At 43.0% G+C, this 20,109-nt stretch overlaps 2 protein-coding genes across 2 annotated transcripts in view; both read right to left on the bottom strand.

The window, feature by feature from the left end:
- Positions 1-184: 184 nt before the first annotated feature.
- On the bottom strand, positions 185-14,622 carry ASB14 (ankyrin repeat and SOCS box containing 14). Its single transcript, XM_075286749.1, has 10 exons — positions 14,465-14,622; positions 7,955-8,090; positions 6,118-6,167; positions 5,660-5,791; positions 5,411-5,569; positions 4,587-4,832; positions 3,909-4,080; positions 2,498-3,041; positions 844-997; positions 185-507 (listed from the first exon to the last, which is right to left on the bottom strand). Exons 2-10 carry the CDS (start codon positions 8,074-8,076, stop codon positions 329-331), a joined length of 1,758 nt encoding a protein of 585 aa, XP_075142850.1. The 5' UTR covers positions 8,077-8,090; positions 14,465-14,622; the 3' UTR covers positions 185-328.
- A 3,130-nt stretch (positions 14,623-17,752) lies between these two features.
- The window catches only part of DNAH12 (dynein axonemal heavy chain 12), a 59,643-nt gene continuing 57,286 nt past the window's right edge, over positions 17,753-20,109 (bottom strand). Inside the window, exon 73 of the mRNA XM_075286770.1 lies at positions 17,753-17,943. Within this exon, the coding sequence (XP_075142871.1) occupies positions 17,753-17,943 (191 nt within the window). The remainder of the gene's footprint in view (positions 17,944-20,109) is intronic.

Below are 20,109 nucleotides of genomic sequence, written 5' to 3'. Positions count from 1 at the left end.
TGGTCACACAAGCACACTGCCGCTTCATTGACTGGGAGGGACTCCTGATTGTTGGGGATCTCACTTATCCCTTATTTTTATAACCTGATTTATGGGTTGAAAAAATAAAGGGATGGTCCAGAAAGCATTGCTTGTACAAACACTGACCTGACCGAAGTGCTGCCTCCACCAAGATAAGTTTACCTTTGATGTTAATATTTTTTTTATTCTTTTTTTCATGTTTTCACTAATCCGATGATTTCCTTAGAATAAAACCAGATTATTAATAAATTATTAAAATAGCCCAAGTAGTGAGGAAGTCGTAGACTGAAAATTCTCCCGTGGCTTTTTACCAGGTCCGTGTAAACTCGCCTTTTCCATACAGATCGTATTCCTTGTACAGGATGAAATCTTTTAAGGGGTTGGGTAGAGGGAGATAAGTCATAAAAACCGGACAGCGTAGACGAAGCCTTCCCATACATTTGCGGATCTTTAGACGGCACAGGTGCTTTAGGGAGCGTGGATTGGCTGAAAAACAAAAGGGAACTGGAAGTGTTCTGTCTGGAAAGTATTTGCCTCTCCTCAAAATACCTTTCCTGTAATAACCGTTTTATGGTCCCATCTGGATTTTGTTTTTTAACAATGAAACTTTCCCAATCTGTAATGTATCTGTATGAGGGTGTATAAAGGTACAGTGGTTGTCAGTACTAGTGGGTTCCTATACATGATGGATACTGTGCTGTATCTTGAAGTCTGGTTAACCTAGGAGAACATGGGGTCATCATGGAGGATTACTGCCCATTGAATGTCCTTTATCTAATAGAAATGTAATCGAGTACTTGCTTGACATCATCGGATACTTACTTGAGATGTAGTGAATTTCGGGCCAAAGTGTCTGCTTTCTAAGCGTGTCTGTAAGCTTGGAGCAAAAGTCCACATGCTCAACATAGTCCAGCATGACCCGAACAACATTCCCGGAGAGATGCCGGAGCCACGTCAGGCTGATGACCTCACAGAACTGAGCGAGAGAGAGTGACAGGTATGTACAAGACGTGGCAAATAATCTCAATGTCTAGTAGATGATCACTATTGTTGTTCATGCCCAATGGTAACCACAGATGTCAACGATGTGGGAACCTTGAGCAATATAGCAAGAGCTTATATTCTCAACAAAACAAGGGAGCTTTTTATTAATACATCTATCAACTGCCACTGATATATCATGTTTGGCTAAGGCTCTGGAGCCACCATTGGAGATATAAATCAGGAATGTATACTTCTAATAGACGACTGCGCTGTATCACAATGTATACTACAGGATGGCTCCACCAGGCTTCCATTGTAAAAAAAACCCATAACATACACTTCATGGTATACATTACTGCTTTGCAAAAAAATTTAAAAAAATCAGTTTTTCGTCGGTATGCAAATTAGTTCTCTTGCAGCACTGCGAGAGAGCTCTCTGCAGCGACGCCTCCATTTTCTTCAGCAACCGCCTCTTCACTCATCTTCTGGCTGGGGTCAGACTTGTGCGCCTTAGTCAGCTCTGCTAGCGGGCCGCAGGCAGACCCGAGTGCACTTGCCAGCAGCCATTTTTTTTTGAGCATGCGCAGTACGCTCCTGCTGTGCATGCTCAAAAAAAAAAATGGCCGCTGGCAAGTGCACTCAGCTCTGCCTGCGGCCCGCTGACAGAGCCGACTGCATAGGCGCACAAGTCTGACCCCAGCCAGAAGATGAGTGAAGAGGCGGTTGCTGAAGAAAATGGAGGCGTCGCTGGAGAGAGTTCTCTGGCAGCATTGGGGACGCCCTCAGTGCTGTGAGAGAACTAATTTGCATAATGACGGAAAACTGATTTTTAACCGAACAGTGGGGCGAGGAAGACATCTAAAGGTAGGAGAAGAATAACCTTTCTTAAGACTATTCCGACGTGTTAGTTAGAAAAAAAAGTTTTTAATTATAGAATCCCTTTAAAAATATTAAAACAGATTCATTCTATGATCAGGCCTTCTACTTTTTTTTTTTTTTTTTTCTAAATAGGGAAGTCTAATGTTAGTGTGAACAGAGCCTGAAGCTAGCACAAGATATTAGCAGCCTGCTTGGTTTTGCCAATTCCAGAAATATCTATTTTTATAGTTAGAGGAGCTAAAGATGTTGAAGAATATGGAGTGTGGAGAGACTGGGTAACTATCCCCTTTAGAGTAGTAAAGGTGCCATATTGGATACTGCCATAGTTTATGATAACATTGTGAATTGATGGAGACCCATTTACTGAGGGCTCCAAAGTCTTAATATGAGCAGGGAAATGGTTATATGGAGATTCTTCTTGGAGTGTGGGAGGAAAGCGTTCTAAGAAGAAATCCACACCATTGAAGAGACACGATACACAATGAGCACCTTCAGTCAAAGTACATTTGGGCTGTACAGGATTCTTTCCCGTTCTCAAGCTTAATAAGACTAGGGGTATTTAATACATATAAACATGGAGATACATTAGATAAATCATGAATTTACTCCATACCATAGTATCTTTGATGATGGTGGACGTCCATCCTTCATATCCAAGTATAGAATGTACATTCTTTCCATGAGGACACTCGAAACACTTATATACATCGTAGCCATAGTTCAGTAACATCCGTAGTATGACTTCATCCTTCAGAGCATACTGCAGGGCCGAGGGGAAGTGCAAAGGGTTGACCTTGCAGACGTAGTTGACATTGGCGCCATGGCGGAGCAACAGGTTGACCAGTTCGTAGTTGCCCATTCTTAGAGCCACCTGTAGGCAGTTAATTGGGTCTTGGTTGGGAAGAGCCCCCGCGTCCAGGAGGAGCTTGGCCGAAGAAATATCACTGTTAGAAACTGCAAAGTACAAGGCTGACTTTCTCTCATCATCATAACCCTTGCGAACCCTTTGGGCCAGCATGAAGTTCACATCGAAACCAGATCTGAGGAGAAGATCCAGGCACTCGGGGTGTCCTCCTGCAGCGGCTGAGTGGACTGGACTGATGCCACTTCTTCTGATCGCACTCAAGTCAGTAACTGGGATCAGCAACCGTAAAGCCCTGCACATAACAGACCGAAGACCTTACCGACCTTCATAGTGTAACATGGGACACATGCATTGATCTGTTACAATGTCAACATATAATGGGCACAGCAAAATAAATAATACACCCCCACCACCTTATCCTTATATCGTAGAAACTCCACGGCCCTACATACAGTGATACCAAACAATTGTTTAATGGAACTTGGGTATGTTTGGATACCCCCTCTCACAGAGGTCATGGGGAGGGGGCAATGCCCACCAGGGTCTTTTGCACTAAACCACTAATAAACCAGATGTCACCATAGTTGTATCTACTGCTGTCCATGAATAGTCACCTAATACCAACTAACCCTCCTTCCTGCGGTTGTCAGTGAGATTATTTTACTATAACACTACATTGATAGATGTAAGTATACGGAATGTTTGGTCATGTTCACACACTGTGGTATGACCGCTGTTAATATGGCGCTAATGCTACTGAATTAGAACACTATGTATAATGATTGATCATCACCGTAGAAATACACTTGGCAGCGTGGCTTCATATCATTGAGATGGAGCTGTCAGCAGGTTGACTAATGTGTTTCTATCTGATTTTATATAGGGCTGGATAACCTGTATGCAAATAGAAGTCCTACAAAAGCCATGGAGGACAATATGACCTGTCCACTCTGGTGGGGAGACAGAGGGGTAGGTGTATGGAATCAAAGAGGGTCTACTTTCTGTTTTCCAACAGCACGTGAATGAAGCTGAATTGCAATACCAGCTGCAACCTCCTGGACAAGAGTGGTGCTGTTTGTAGAACAAAAAATAAGGTAAAGAGAAAAAGGACCTGTTGAGTACAAATGGATAATTTAGAGAAGTTGTAATGTGTACTCACAAGAGATGTCCTCGGTATGCAGCCCGGTGTATAGGTAAATGACCAGAGTGTTTTGGTATATTGGCATCTGCGCCGTACTCCAAGAGTAGGGATACAGCATCCGGGTTACCAGCGGCAGCCGCCTCGAAGAGGATAGACGCGGAGTCAGAGGCCTGCGCCATGACACATGCTCCTACAGTAATGGAACAAAAGATAGATAGATACAGTAGATAGACTATGGGCGCAGTACAGAGCACAGCTATTTCTGTCGGCCCTATAGACAGTGAATAGAGCTGTAGGGTACTAGCTCAAAATCTTCATTATTCAGCCGGCTCCTCACTGTGGTCGGGCCCTAGTACTAATGGTGACCTATTGAGTTTTGTGTCGGCTTTATGAAACATTTATTCTCCCACCTTCCTATGATATGCTTGTACATGTTACATTAGCCAGTAGTAATGCCAGTGAGTGAAGTGACCGGTCCAGGCCCTGCTGGTCCTCTATCCTGTGATACATACAGACAGGGGTTGTCCTGACGGATGTCCACAATGTGCTCCATCGTATTTTCATGGTCCAGACATCCGTGAATGATGGCACCATAATAATATCAGAAGCTTTGGGACATTTGATATTTGACTTCTTGTAACATACCAATGATATATGAGTAAGGATATACAGGGTATATAGTATTCAGTGTGATACCTTTTTGAATGAGTAACTCCATCACATCCGTATGTCCATTCTGTGCAGCCAGGGCCAGGGGCGTAAACCCAAAGTTACTGGTGTAGTCGGGCTCAGCTCCTGAACGAAGTAGGAGACCTGCAATGTCCTTGCGCCCCAGTTTTGCTGCCTCGTGGAGAGCGGACCTGTTATCCGCACATGCTAAATTTACATTTGCATTATGGCGCAGTAATAGTGATGCCGTATCATAAGATGCGTGACGTATTGCTGAAAACAAAGGACAATATATGTTTATACCGTACATAAGCTGTGGACAGTATTACAATGCATTCAGTCCAAGCAATTAGATATACAGGGCCACATAACATCGAGGCAAACCATATTAGACAGGTTTCGGGCATAAAGCCTGTATTCACAAAGTGGATTTTGGGAAGGAAATTGAGGTCACCTTCTGCCTCACAATCCTTTCTATAATTTGGCCATAACAGTAGGTCAGTGAAGGGGGATAATGTAAGGATCTCTGATTGTGTAGGTCAGTGAAGGGGGATAATGTAAGGATCTCTGATTGTGTAGGTCAGTGAAGGGGGATAATGTAAGGATCTCTGGTTGTCTAGGTCAGTGAAGGGGGATAATGTAGGGATCTCTGGTGATCTAGGGCTGTCACACAGTTATTTATAAGATTCAATGACAGCAAGCACAAATCTTGAAATGAATTAGGACTTAGACAAAATATATTATATAAGGAAATAATGGAGCCTTATTATATACAATATCCAAGCCTTATTCTAAGCAGAATGTCCTGGCCATGGATGCACGTTCATACTGAACAGCGAGAAATGACTTACCAACAACGAGAGGAGAATCTTCTGCGTCATTTTTGGCATCCGGGTCACAGCTATTTGCCAGCAGGAAGCTGACATTGTCCATTCTGCAGTGGTCAACAGCCACAGACAGGGGGGTTTCACCTAGCAGGGTCTCCTGCTCCCAAGCACTGTAATCTGTAGCTGCAGGAATATAATGGGTTATTAATACCATACACAGAGCCAAGTCTCAGGGTTATATAATATCTATGGAGCAGCTCACAAGTCACTCACCTTTGAATGTCATTTCCAGGATGGTTTTATCTGCCTGAGCTGCGGCCTCATGAAGTGGAATCCAACCCCGATCATCCTTCTCATAGAATGCAGACTCATGGACGCACAACTTTTCTAATGTCTGTTCATCGCCTGTAGGTAGATCAGGTTATACTGGCTTTTTATACATTCATTAAAAAATGATCTCTGAGTCTACGCCAACCCCTATTAGACACATCAGAAGGGTCACATTAATTGGGGTCTGGTAGATAGGACCACGGCCAAGAACAACTGGGTCCCCACATTAGTCTTAGTGGCTACATCCACAGCATGTGTACTATAGGGTATAAAAACCATTAAGTAGAATTTTCATTGGTCTCAACATGCAAGTATGGAAATATATGTATAAATTACAGGCGTATATGGTGCCTATATAACCCCACTGTTCTGTACAATCTATCATATGTACTGATACATACCAAACCGAATAGCGGCGACAATCTTTTCATGCTCAGAACTGGAGTAAGAGCTGCCGAAGAAAAAAATAATTTTTTTTATATATTTAGATATGGCTATAAATGTAGACCATGATCTATGAAGATCAAATACGGTAATCAGATCTGATCAATCCCTAATCCACATCTTTATGCAGAAATAAATGATAACTAGTAATAGGTTTGAGGTTCGGTATCAATAATACAATCAGGACAAGATAAAAACAAGGAACAACAAGAACAACATAAGGGTTCCCTATTGTAAGAACCTGAAAAATTAAAGAGTAGTCACTGCTTTGCTGCATCTTAACATAGAAAATAGAAGAACGTTGCCAACAGACTTGAATAAGAATCTCCTATTGTTTCACATATAAACAGACCTGTGTCTCCATAGTTACAGACTACAAACAAATCCTGTGTAGTCGGATCCTACAGTCATTCTTCCTTCTATTTATCCGCTCGTTCTTGTAACTGACCGAATGTATGTTAGCTAGGGTTGAGCGATCGTGTTTGGAAAAGACCGAATTTCAATCAGCGATCGAGAAAATTTCACGATCACGATCGGAATTCCGAACACAATCTTTTTAGGTGGGATCAAGATCGGTGATTATTTCCCACAATGCTTTGCTAATGGCCAAGCATTGTGGGAAAAGCTAACAATGTTAGCCTTCACACTGAGTGTATACTCAGTGTGAAGGCTCCGCTGCGGTTCCATAGGAATGAATGGAAGCAGTCCGCAGACAGTGTCTTAACCCCCTGCGCGCCGGCTGCGTCCATTCATTCTAATGGGAGACTAGCTAACATCTCTAGTAGCTACTTACCTGCAGAGATGGCTGGTCCGGTGCCCGGTGTTCTTGTCGTTCTTGGCCTCGCTGCTCCCGCCTCCCAGGTTAGTGTTTAAAGAACTAGGAAGAAGGCGGGGCTTGTGGCTTAGGAGAGTGTGGGCAGGTACAGGGCGGGGAGACGTGACATTGCCCCTCCCAGTACCCACCCACACTCTCCTAACCCTAAAGAACGAGAACACCGGGCACCGGAGCAGCCATCTCTGCAGGTAAGTGGACACCAGGGGGGACTAAGTAGCCAGAGGATTAAAAAAAAAAAAAAAATCCTCTGGCTACTTAGTGATTAAAAAAAATCACTACACAGCATGGATTCTAACAATTAAAGCGTTCAATTGTTAGATTCCATGCTGTATAGTGAATAGGATTGTTTTTAAATCCGATCTCCGATTAGTAAAAAAAATCCCATTGACTTGCATTGGGATCGGAATTGGGATCGAGATCGGGTTCAAATGAAAAATGATCGGAAATCGGATTTCAAAATCGATCCTGAAAAGTCAAGATCGGCTCAACCCTAATGTTAGCAAGTATTGCCAACAAGAAACTGAACTACAGGTCACAGCCATAGGCACCTATCTATAGATACTCCATCCCTTCCCATTGGTTTTTATCATCAGCTCTAGCTTCTATGTTATAGAGATGAGCGAACACTGTTCGGATTAGCCGATCCGAACAGCACGCTCCCATAGAAATGAATGGAAGCACTTGTGACGCCGGCCGGCCGCCGGCAAAGTGTACGTGCCAGGTGCTTCCATTCATTTCTATGGGAGCGTGCTGTTCGGAACGGCTGATCCGAACAGTGTTCGCTCATCTCTACTATGTTACCCTCTTCTACAATGATATAGCTGAGCTGTCAATGAAGACTGGGCAGAAAGGAAATGAAATGGCAGATTCCATTAAAGGAAGCAGAAAGTAAGGGCCTGGCAGATGGTGATAGTATGGACACAGTAGGAATAGGTCCGGTATATATGTATTATTTGTACCTGTTGCTTTCTATGGCTTCCACTATAGAATCCTTCTTGTAGACCTCTTGAAGACTTTGATGTATAACATACTGAGCCGCAATATCATCATCCAGATCATCACTGAATGCAGACAAGTCCATGTTATATGCTCACCCTGGTGGAGGAGAAATACAAGAAATGATCTTCTGAAGTTATAAAATGTATTACCATTATTATACCCTGTATTATTAGGGAATAATGCTGATGCTATACGTTGCTGGCTCCCTATGTGTACACTAACTTATAGCATTGGAGTTCTTTGCACATAAGGGTTTGTTTCGATATACTGTATAATGCACCCCTATGTCAGACACCTACGTTAAGAATGTAGAAGCTGAGCCCCAGAAGACCGGCCCTTACTATATTCATTACTGCCAGCTACTTCTATTACATTTTTTTCTATTCTACTGTCCAGTTTTTCGTGGATATTACAATTACCTGCATCATAGATTTTTCCGGACATATGTAGGGTTTTTAAGGTTTTAGATAAGGGATACATATATGTTATGATCACCAGAAACTCTACTGCTGAGTCGTCACCCTCACATAGGCCAAATTCACATCATCTTCATTTTGGGGTATTTCTCTGATCCATCATAGGATCAGAACAACAAACTGAAATAAAAAAACATAGAATGACAGGCAGACACCTTCTGTCTGTATCCCTCATCATTAAGTATAATGGCATGCACACAACCATGTTCGTGTCGCTGGCTGTGATTGAATGGCACTGATGTCATCCCTGTTCCCCCCATGAACTGCCCTATACTTTGAGACCAGTTAGCACGGCTGCAAAAATGGACAGGAATAGGACCTGCCCTGAGTTTTGCTAATGGCCCCATACACTGGACTGTGAAAATATACGGTCGTGGGTATGGGACCACAGAAATTAATGGGACAGTGTACTAGCCGCGAAAAACAAGGGTAGCACACTGACTGTGCACACGGTTATGGGCATGAGGCCTGTTTGTTGTAACTGTGCGTCCATAGTGTTCCTATTTCACTATTAGGGTGCATTCACACTGAGTAAACGCTAGCTTATTTTGTAGAGTAAAATTACACTTGTAAATTTTGCTATCTCATTGACTTCAATGATATTTTTTTACAAGTGTAAAAATACGCCTGTAAAAAATACGCCTGTAAAAAATACGCCTGTAAAAATACGCCTGTAAAATGACATTGAAGTCAATTGGATAGCAAAATTTACAAGTGTAATTTTACTCTACAAAATAAGCTAGCGTTTACTCAGTGTGAATTCACCCTTAGGCTACGATCACATCTGGAAATTCCAGTAAAAAAAACAACAACAACACACAAATAGACACCCAACAAACCCTATTATATAGTCAAAGGGGTCCCTTGGGATACACTTGTGTCTTTCATATCATGGAACCATTGCTGTCCGTTTTTCTGTTCTTCTGGTCTGTAGCCGACCAGATGTGAATGTCATATGTGCCAACTAAAAATGACTGCTCAGCAGATATCGGCCACAAAATAAGTGACCTGATTACTATGCCTCTATAGTGTCCAAAGTATGTCCTCAGTGTGCCCACATAATATCCCCGAGAATAACTGTGCCAACTAGAATGACCTGACTGTAATAGTGCCAACAGTATCCACCGAAAAAACAGTGCCAAGCACTGTGCTCCCATATTGTCCCCGAGATTAATAGTGCCAACATAGTGGCCTCAAAACAGAGCTCCTTCATAGAGCCCCAAAAATTAAGTACCCCATGTAATCTCATTGTGCCTCATCCTTTGATAGTCTACAAGGTATTACCCCCTTTGATCCTGCCATCGATCTCCAAGATGTTACCCTTACTACTGATAGATTCCTCGGCCTCAATACCCACATCCTTCTGACCCTACTGGACTCCCTTCTGCCTTATACACCAGACCCTGAACAAGCTGTGAGTCATATTCCTCTTAAGGACAGACAGATTTTATGTGTCTGCAGGACAGTGAGGGCAAGTATGATATTATCTGCTAATACGGGGGATATTATCCCTCATTGGCCACAAGCACAACAGGCATGAAGGGGGAACAACAAGGAGCAGAGCTGATGGCTCCTGTGTACTGCCATAGTTTTCAACTTTACTTTCATCCTGAGGAGTGTAGATGAACTTAGAGGCGCGCTTGGCCCGGGATCTACATGACCCATTAATGCTTAACCGTTGACTGTGATTGGTGTGGTGCTTACTCCATTGTATATTGCCCCCCCATGTGTATAATGTGACCCCATAGTCTGACCCTATTTATGGACTCCATTGGTAGAACAGAGCGGTCATTTAGTTGCTTGCCCTTTAATGAATAGACTCTGCCCATCCTGTCCTAGGCTATACAGTAAAGCTGATATGTAAGCTGCAGAAACTCTAACTGTGGAGTTTAGAGATGAATTTGTGCCAGTCTTCCACCTTAGATTCCAGATTCTGTCCCTGTACAGAGGGCTGCCTCAAAATCAGATCTAAATTTCTCTGTGTCGACTTACCCTAAAGTGAGGTGTGATGACATTATTAAGTGGTGTACACATTGTAATGACTTGGATGCATCTTGGAGCAGTCTGTACCAGAAATGAACTCTATACCGGCTAGGGGCGGGCATTGATTTCAGTTAACATTTGTGCCAGAGAATGATAACTGTATCTGGCTGTGGAGCCGCGCCAATGCCCAACCCAAGTTCTAGTACAAGTGGAGTAGTAAGCAGCATAAATATATGGGGAAAAGGTGAAGTTTTTGCCACAAAATTTACATGCAACAAAAATGACAATTATGGCTACAAGTTTTTGGCTTCCTAGAAAAACTATGTGGCATGAGAATCGCTGGCCAACTATCTCCAGACCTTTCAACGTTGATCTCGAACAGTTTCCAATATCCCAACATATTTGTTGGCATTGTAGAGACCATGAGGACTTGAGTAGTATCCACTGTATAGTTCCAACAGCTGTGGAGGACAGCTGATCGGTGGGGTGCCGGGTGTCAAACTCCTGCTGATCTGATATTGATAGGCTATGCTAAGGATAGGTCGTCTATATCGAAATACTGGAAAACCCCTTTAATTATTAGGCTTAATGTAGAAACAGTAATGTATCACTTAAGGGGATTTTCCAGGCTTACACGATTAATGACCAAGCCGGCTTGTCAATCAAAGATCAGCGGGGGTCCGACACCTGGGACCACTGTGGATCAGGTTTCTGAAGTGACTAGCAGAAAAAGGAACCCATTGAAGTCAATGGGAAGCTTTTTTTCAGCACTGAAATTCTTCACCACTTTCCTCTGTGTGAATGGACCCTTATAAAGTCATATTAAGAAATGAAAGGGGTTTTCCAGGCTAGAAATATTCATGGATAGGTCCTCACTATCAGATCGGTGGTGGTCTAACACCCAATCAGCTGTTTTTAATAGCTGATGCACAGAGAATGGAGCAGGAAGAAGACAGCTCTGTTCTCTGTGTAGTGACTGAACGGAATCACTGCAGCTTAACTCCCATTCAAGTGAACGGAAACTGATCTGCTATACCTGGTGTGGCCACTACACGGAGAACAGAGCTGTCTGCTCCCTGCTCCATTCTCTGTGTGTCAGCTAATGAAAACAGCTGATTGGATGTTAGACCACCACCGAACTGATAGTGATGACCTATCCCTGGGATATGTCAGGGGTCATCAACCTTTGGCCCTCCAGCTGCTGTGAAACTACAACTCCCAACATGCTCCATTCACTTCCCTGGGAGTTCCAAGAACAGCAGAGCAAGTATGCATGCTGGGAGTTGTAGTTTTACAACAGCTGGAGAGCCGTACAGAATCTGTCAATTCCAGTTCCGCTCCAGCACCAAATCTTGAGTGGCCTTTTAATTTTTATATACTTTTCTGCAGTGGAGATATGCCATCTCTGTGATAGCGGCAGCCAGTCAGAGTGCTCAGCCGTCACATACGGAACATGCTAGCATCACTGCTGAGGACACTGACTGGCTGCACAAATCACATGGATGGATGGAAGATCTTCACTGCACAAAAAGTATACAAAAATCAGCAAAGGCCACCAGAGCTTAGGTGCTGAATGTAACCATTGAGCACTACTTGGTTTGTTATTTTAGAACATATCCTGCAGTTACTTCCAGACATTACCTAATATTCTCTGACAATCCCTAGAAAGGAGTTTTGCCACGATCATATTTGTTTTGTAAAAAAATAAAAATAAAAATGAAACATTTTTGCAAATCTAAATGAATACAAATTTTGCATCTTAGTGCTGTCTGTTGTCTTGATAAGTTGCTAATGGATATGTCCATGAATGCAGGAACTTGTCAGAAACCCAACCATGATGTCCTTATTGTGTCCAGGTTATCTTCTCATACATGCAGTGTCCCCTCCTTATAACCAGCCATGATGTCCTTATTGTGGTCAGGTTATCTTCTCATACATGTAGTGTCCTCTTGATAACCAGCCATGATGTCCTTATTGTGGTCAGGTTATCTTCTCATACATGTAGAGTCCTCCTGATAACCAGCCATGATGTCCTTATTGTGGTCGGGTTATCTTCTCATACATGTAGTGTCCTCTTGATAACCAGCCATGATGTCCTTATTGTGGTCAGGTTATCTTCTCATACATGTAGTGTCCCCTCCTTATAACCAGCCATGATGTCCTTATTGTGGTCAGGTTATCTTCTCATACATGTAGTGTCCCCTCCTTATAACCAGCCATGATGTCCATATTGTGGTCAGGTTATCTTCTCATATATGTAGTGTCCTCCTGATAACCAGCCATGAAGTCCTGATTGTGGCTGGGTTATCTTCTCATACATGTAGTGTTCTCCTGATAACCAGCCATGATGTCCTTATTGTGGTCGGGTTATCTTCTCATACATGTAGTGTCCTCCTTATAACCAGCCATGATGTCCTTATTGTGGTCAGGTTATCGTCTCATACATGTAGTGTCCTCCTTATAACCAGCCATGATGTCCTTATTGTGTCCAGGTTATCTTCTCATACATGTAGTCTCCTCCTGATAACCAGCCATGATGTCCTTATTGTGGTCGGGTTATCGTCTCATACATATAGTGTCCTCCTGATAACCAGCCATGATGTCCTTATTGTGTCCAGGTTATCTTCTCATACATGTGGTGTCCCCTCCTTATAACCAGCCATGATGTCCTTATTGTGGTCAGGTTATCTTCTCATACATGTAGTGTCCTCCTGATAACCAGCCATGATGTCCTTATTGTGTCCAGGTTATCTTCTCATACATGTGGTGTCCTCCTGATAACCAGCCATGATGTCCTTATTGTGTCCAGGTTATCTTCTCATACATGTAGTCTCCTCCTGATAACCAGCCATGATGTCCTTATTGTGGTCGGGTTATCGTCTCATACATGTAGTGTCCCTGCCTGACAACCTGACCACAATAAGGACACCATGGCTGGGTTTCTGACCATAGAAAGTTCCTGCATTCATTGTCATATCCATTGGTAACATACAGTACGGAGATGATTAGAAAATCTTTAAAACTCTGTAAGTTTTTTTGATTATTTAGATTTACCGAAATGTTTAACTTTTAATTGTCTACAAATCTAAATATTGTTATATTAATAGAAAACCCCTTTAAGGCTGAGACCCCACATTGCAGAAACGCAGCTTTTTTTTGTTGCAGATTTTTCTCCAATTTTTTGGCCACAGCTGAGTGGATTTAACAGAAGGGAGACGTCTAAAACTTCCTTTATATTTTCCATTCCATTCCAAGCCACTCCTTATTTTGCCTCAAAACCACAGCAAAATCTGCTACAAAAAAAATGCTGCATTTCCACAAGTGGGGCCTCAGCCTAACAATGGACAATCACGTTCTTTCTCTATCTCTTCATATACATCTTCTATATCTTCCATACCAAAATCACATGAACTAAATTCCTTTATACACTAAAGTGCACGACTAAGCAAAAATCTGCAAAAGTCTTCCTTTGTAGGAGGAAATCCCAGATGACTTAAGATATGCAGGGTCACAAATTCTACAATGGACGGTAGAGTGGGTTATAATTCAGTATTGGTAAATGGGGCATTTCTTATGTCCAGCAAAAACACTGCAAGATGTTCATATAAAACATAGTATTGTGATAAACGTACAAGGTCTCATGGTAACCACATTTCTTCCGTAGCTGGTGCATGATAGGAGTAGTAGTCAGACATGCAGCTATACTAACCGGTTTCTTATGAATGAGAATAAGACGCACCGTGCAGATATAACACAGGTACAACCTATACTAGGGGAGAAACTACAACATGGTAAAGGTGACCGCGGTCCATGCATGCTCATTTTTAGATCTCGCTTTGGCTATTATTACCTTGGACCTTGCCCATATGGCACATACAGGCTGTATACAAGCCTAATGTTCCTTTTTTGCTTGCGTTGCACATTTCATTAGTCACCCAGATTTTTGTATTATGCCTATACATCACTATGTCATCTACACCCCTTATTCTGTGTCATGCTAGGTCATCTTACCTTGCTTTGCAGTATATGATGGCTGATAAGATCACATTTGTAACTTTAAGAACCAGAACTTTTGTCTTCTAGAAAGTGGGTCCATTTCTCAGCCTAAGCCATGATTGTTTTGATGCAGACATGGCCGGGGACTTTGCCACTGACCTATAAATACTGGATCATGGGACAGTCTGAGACCTTCTGCTGGCCCCGTCACGTGGCTGAGCTATGTTTGGTAACACAATCAGGTGGATTACAGGAGAGGAATTAGAAGAGACGGCAGATACCGGGCTCAGGACGCTTCACTGTGCAGGATGACAAGGTCTTATTATACCAGAAAACTGCAAAAGTAACAGGAAATTGTGGAGAGCAACTTATGAGGGTCCTGAGCTGTATTCTATATAATGTCTGACTAGCTGAGCGTATATACTGCAGCACTGTCATCAACTAATGTATAACATGTTCAGGTATATTCCCTAGAGCCGAGGAAGCTTTCACCATATCCATATGGCCTGCAAATAATTCACCGCATCTGAGATGGCTATCTACATGCATACCCTGTTTAGTAGATGGCAGCACTACACATGCTCAGCTATTTAAAGGAGTTGTACAAGTAACACATGGCTACTTTAATCCAAAAACAGCGCCACATCTGTCTACAGGTTTTCTGTGGCATTGCAACTCAGCTTTATCCATTTGAAAAGAACTAAGCTGCAGACACAAGCCATGGACAGGCACGGCACTGTTTCTGGAAGTGTCCATAGTTTCCATTCCTGGACAACCTCTGAGGTCCTCTGCCGCACAGACACAGTTAGGGGGAGTTCACACGGTGTAAAGTGGCGCGCAATATGGCACGTATACGCGTGTCAGCAGTTTGCACGTCAAAAAGATCCCATTGATTTCAATGGGAGTTATGATCGTATATGGTGCGTAATTTTGCGCCCGTAATTTTGCGGCCGCAAAATCTAGAACTGGGACACACACAATGCGACTCCATTCACTAACATGAGTAAAGCAGCCACGGGGTGACCCTTGGTTCACATCTGTGTTCAGTATTCCGTTCGGGGGGTCCCCATGCAGACTCCCACAAATGGAATACCAATGCAGATGTGAACGAGGGGGGACACGGAGATCTTATAAATGACGGGAGTCGCAGCCAAAGTCGCCATATGGCCCTAGCCTTAGACACCAACTGGAAGCTGGCTTTATTTTGTGGATTGAACCCTGAGCCAGGATCCGGACTCCCAGTATCATAGTCTTCTATTCTGCTAAGAGTTCCTGCTCCCCCTTGGCTTTATTATTCTGTGTATGTGGACAGTAGTGCCGCAGGAAAGCAGGGACTTCTCACATCACACATGACTATGATACTTGGAGATTGCTCCCGGCTCAGCATTTGGTAACATAAATACACATTTTGTCCATATCTCATGCACCATAACCACTTGTGGGAAACTGGCCTAAAGGAGTTATTAGGGATTAGAAAAACATGGCGGCTTTCTTCCAGAAAAGTGTTGCACATGTGCCTGGGTTGTGTCTGGTATTGCAGCTTAACTTCATTCATTTTAAAGGAGAAGAGGAAGGGGGTGGGTTCTTCTCAAGCATCTAACACAACTCTGGAAGAAAGCAGCCATATTTTTCTAATCCTGGACAATCCATTTTAAACTTTACATACAGAACATCATATATAAAATCACACTGTTAGAGACTTCAGGTTATGTTTATTTATTTATTTTAACTTGTAGCTTGTGAGCCCCACATAGAGATCACAATGTACATTTTTTCCCTATCAGTATGTCTTTGGAATATCACATGGAAATCCATGCAAACACGGGGAGAACATACAAACTCCTTGCAGATGGTTTTTTTGCCCTTGGCGGGATTTGAACACCAGGACTCCAGTGCTGCAAGGCTGCAGTGCTAACCACTGAGCCACCGTGTGGCCCCCCCAGGTTATGTTTATGTTGAGACATATATACATAAGTATCATGGAATGGATCACTTGTCGATCTTGACCATTAAATGTGTATGGGGTTATCCCAACTCTCCTTCAATGGCAGATGTTGGGGAAAACAAAGGATCTTAGGCCTGGTTCAAATCAGCATCGGTAATCTATTTGGGGGAGTCCGCATGGGGACCTTCCTGAAGGGACTATTGAATGCATTGGCAAACGGTGTGCAGCAAAAGAACACGGACCCCATAGACTATAAACCCCTGCCAGAGATGTTTAACAGCGCCATCCTCCAGTGCCTGTCCAGCACACATGCACTGCTTGGCCGAGTGTGCATGTTGGAGTCAAATAAGATAAAAGTGGACTGTTTATACATCTGTCTATTATGGGTCTGTTCTAACATGTTATTATTAAAAGGGTCAAACTGAAATAACCCAGGTAAAGCCAGGATAAAATCAAAAAAGAACCTGTTACACATCAGGTCTCCTGTTCCATTCTGTGCTTATATTAGCTGGGCCATAAGTGACCTCTAAAACTAATCACTTGGTATTGGTGACATATTAGCAGTGACATCACCGGTACCCAACATAGACCTTTGAGGTCATAGCGGTCACCTCAGCTACTTCACTTCCAGCCCAGCTAGTGTGTGCATTGTGGAACAGGGTATCCAATACCACAATGAAGGGAGGGGGGTAGGTGGGTATCCTTTCTTTTTTAAAAATTTTACTCTACCAGATTTTGCTGCGGTTTTTGAGCCAAAGCCAGCAGTGGATTTAGCAGAAGGTAGAAGTATAAGAACTTAGTAGATATTTCCCATTACTTTTAAAGCCGTCTTGGGTTTGGCTAAAAAACTGCAGCAAAATCTGACACACACACACACACACACACACACACACACACACAGACACACACACAGACACACACACAGACACACACACAGACACACACACAGACACACACACACACACACCCACACCCACACACACACACCACCTTTCCACAACGTGTGGCCTCAGCTTTAGGGGGCTCAGGCCTCCAATCCCAATGTTGCAGCATTAAATATGAAACAAGTGACCTGTCTGAATGGACCTCAGAAATGTCACCCGAACAAATTTGGATCCATGGAGAGTCTATTTGAAGCAGACTTGTGTGAAAGACTTCTCCAAAGGCAAAGGAAGATGTCAGAACAATAGGATCTCCTGACCACTGCGCCCATATGCAAGGCTGTGGCAAAGTCGCCATTTAATACACCCATGGAGGTCATGGGAAGGCTGTTCTGCTGAGAGGTTCCCTTTAAGATTAAGAATTCTTTCAGTTCAATAACAGAAACACAGATTAAATGAATACAATATGGGTTTTGTTCAGTCATCGAGCTGGCACAGGAGAGCGACACCTCTCTTTATCCAGTGCTGGACAGGCTTCTCTGTAGGCAGCAGCATTGCGATGACGAAGTTGGTGGAATGTCCTGTGGTGGACAGTGTCCCCTTCCGCTCACTGGTCTTGTAGAGTGGACACACATAGGACTGCGTCTTTTTTATGTCTGACTTTTTATCTAAAATGAAAATAAAATATATGCAGAAGAATATCAGTGAATTGGATGTCTTTGTTCCGTTTAGCTCACATAGGTAGATGCATGGCGGCCAATCTCATCACACCCTGTATACCAGGCTCATATCCATCACTTTCCAGCCCTCTGTCTTATATCATTAATACATGAGGCCAGGCGTGTTCTATATTTTCTCTACATGGTAGTGATATGTGCACAGAGACTGTATGACAGTACATCGAGGTCATAAAGTCCTTTATTATGGAGCTGTATGGCCCTGGTGTGCTGTGTACAGGCTCTACCATGTGCCGTGTGTATGCAGCTATGCATATAGAATCTGAAAGAAGAGCGCCCCATATGAAATCAGAGGCTTATATTGGAGTAATGTAAGGCCCATATACTTGGATCAGTCCTGGTCCTATATGCATATTTCACTAGGGAGGATACGGACTCCTCTGCTGGGCTGCTCCCATGTACCACGTATCGAAAGAAAAAATCGGCTAGTTCAGGTAACATTGATCTAAAGCAGGGATAGGGCTGCTGTGAAACTACAACAGCAGGGTCACAGCTGCTGTGAAACTACAACTCCCAACATGCTCCATTCACTTCCATGGGAGTTCCAAGAACAGAAGAGCAACTATGCATGCTGGGAGTTGCAGTTTTGCAACAGCTGGAGAGCCACACGTTCCCTACCCCTGGTCTAAAGTGTGTGTGATCGGTTTTTCTTATAATTTAGATCTGCTGGTTGTCATTGGAAATAGTGGACAGGATTGTTGTCAGAGACTCCCCTAACAGCTCACATGAACTCCTATAACGCAGTGGGATACACATTTTTCCCTTTGTCGGGTGCAGACACTGAACCAAAAAATGTAATATGATTTCAGCTCTGAAGGCTGCAGAATTGTGAATGTAGTTCTGGACAATAACCCCGGCTGTAACGCAGGATCAGCAGAAGGCATAATTTTTAATCTACATCTAAATCTCCATATACGCTTTGAGCCTCATCTCCTTGTTATCGGGCTCCTTGGTGGGCGCACGGTTGCGAGGAGCTGATTTCCTGTATATCTGCATGTGTTACATTCTTTGTACAGCTGACCACATGTATCTGTCAGTGTAGTAATTGTAATGTAGCCTTATAACACAGTCTGCTGAGCAAGGCCGGGTAGTCACATTAGGATGCTGAACGTTCCGGACATGTGTAACGCGTTGTATATACAGCAGCACGGAGGTCACCGGGAACTCAGCATTCAGTATTAGACACTAAAGCTCAGTGTTACTGCTATGGAACCCATGCATATTTTATCAACCAATCTTTTTCATACATCTAAGATGAAAACGAAGCAATTTTCCAAAAAATCTTGATTAAAATTGATTGTGACTACAGCTTGTATGCAGACCTATGCATCTCCATGATAACAGACTACAAATAAACCATGTGTAGTCTGATCCGGCAGTCATATTCCCTTCCTTCCATCTTCTACTTTTTGCTAATGTACCAAAATATACCGTATGTTAATAAGAAGCAGCGTAGCGAAGGAAGGGGGCGTGAATGCAGGATCAGACTACACGGAGGTTTAAAGCTATATGCATGAATATATGTTTAGATACTCATCTATATACTCAGTGGCGTAAGGCAGACTTACATGCACAGAATCCCTGCCCAAATGATCGCCAATCATTGATATAACAAGCTGATAAGTGCTCATTTAATGGGCCTTCTACAAAGTCTGATGCAAACTGTATGGGAGTGTGAGCAATATCTAAAGAGGTTGTTCAGGAATTATTTTTTAGGGCCTATCCTTAGGACGGGTCATAAATATCACACACGGATCGGTTGTTTGGGACCCCTTCTTATACTTTACTCAAATGGGGGTTGGAAGGAGTTGGCTCCATGCTCTGCATAGTGGCCAAGTGCTGGTACTGCAGCTCAGCTCTCAATTTGTCACTTCCATACAGTTTGCATATTGTCAGTAGGGCAGCCATTGTTTCCACAGGATGATATGCTGCCGAGAAAGCTGATTTTTGTGCTGTCGTTTGTTGCCCTGTGTACTATGATCAACAATCGGGATTATGACCAGTAAAATGTATATGCGAATGATACTGAGCATAGATTAACTAAGAACTCCTACTGTCAATGTATAGTGTAATGCCAGGCATTATAATGCATGGGGA

The sequence above is a fragment of the Leptodactylus fuscus genome, chromosome 9, assembly GCF_031893055.1.
Source record: "Leptodactylus fuscus isolate aLepFus1 chromosome 9, aLepFus1.hap2, whole genome shotgun sequence".
Taxonomy (NCBI): Eukaryota; Metazoa; Chordata; class Amphibia; order Anura; family Leptodactylidae; genus Leptodactylus; species Leptodactylus fuscus.
Note: the sequence above shows the minus strand (reverse complement) of the source record. Positions and strands in the feature narration are given on the sequence as shown.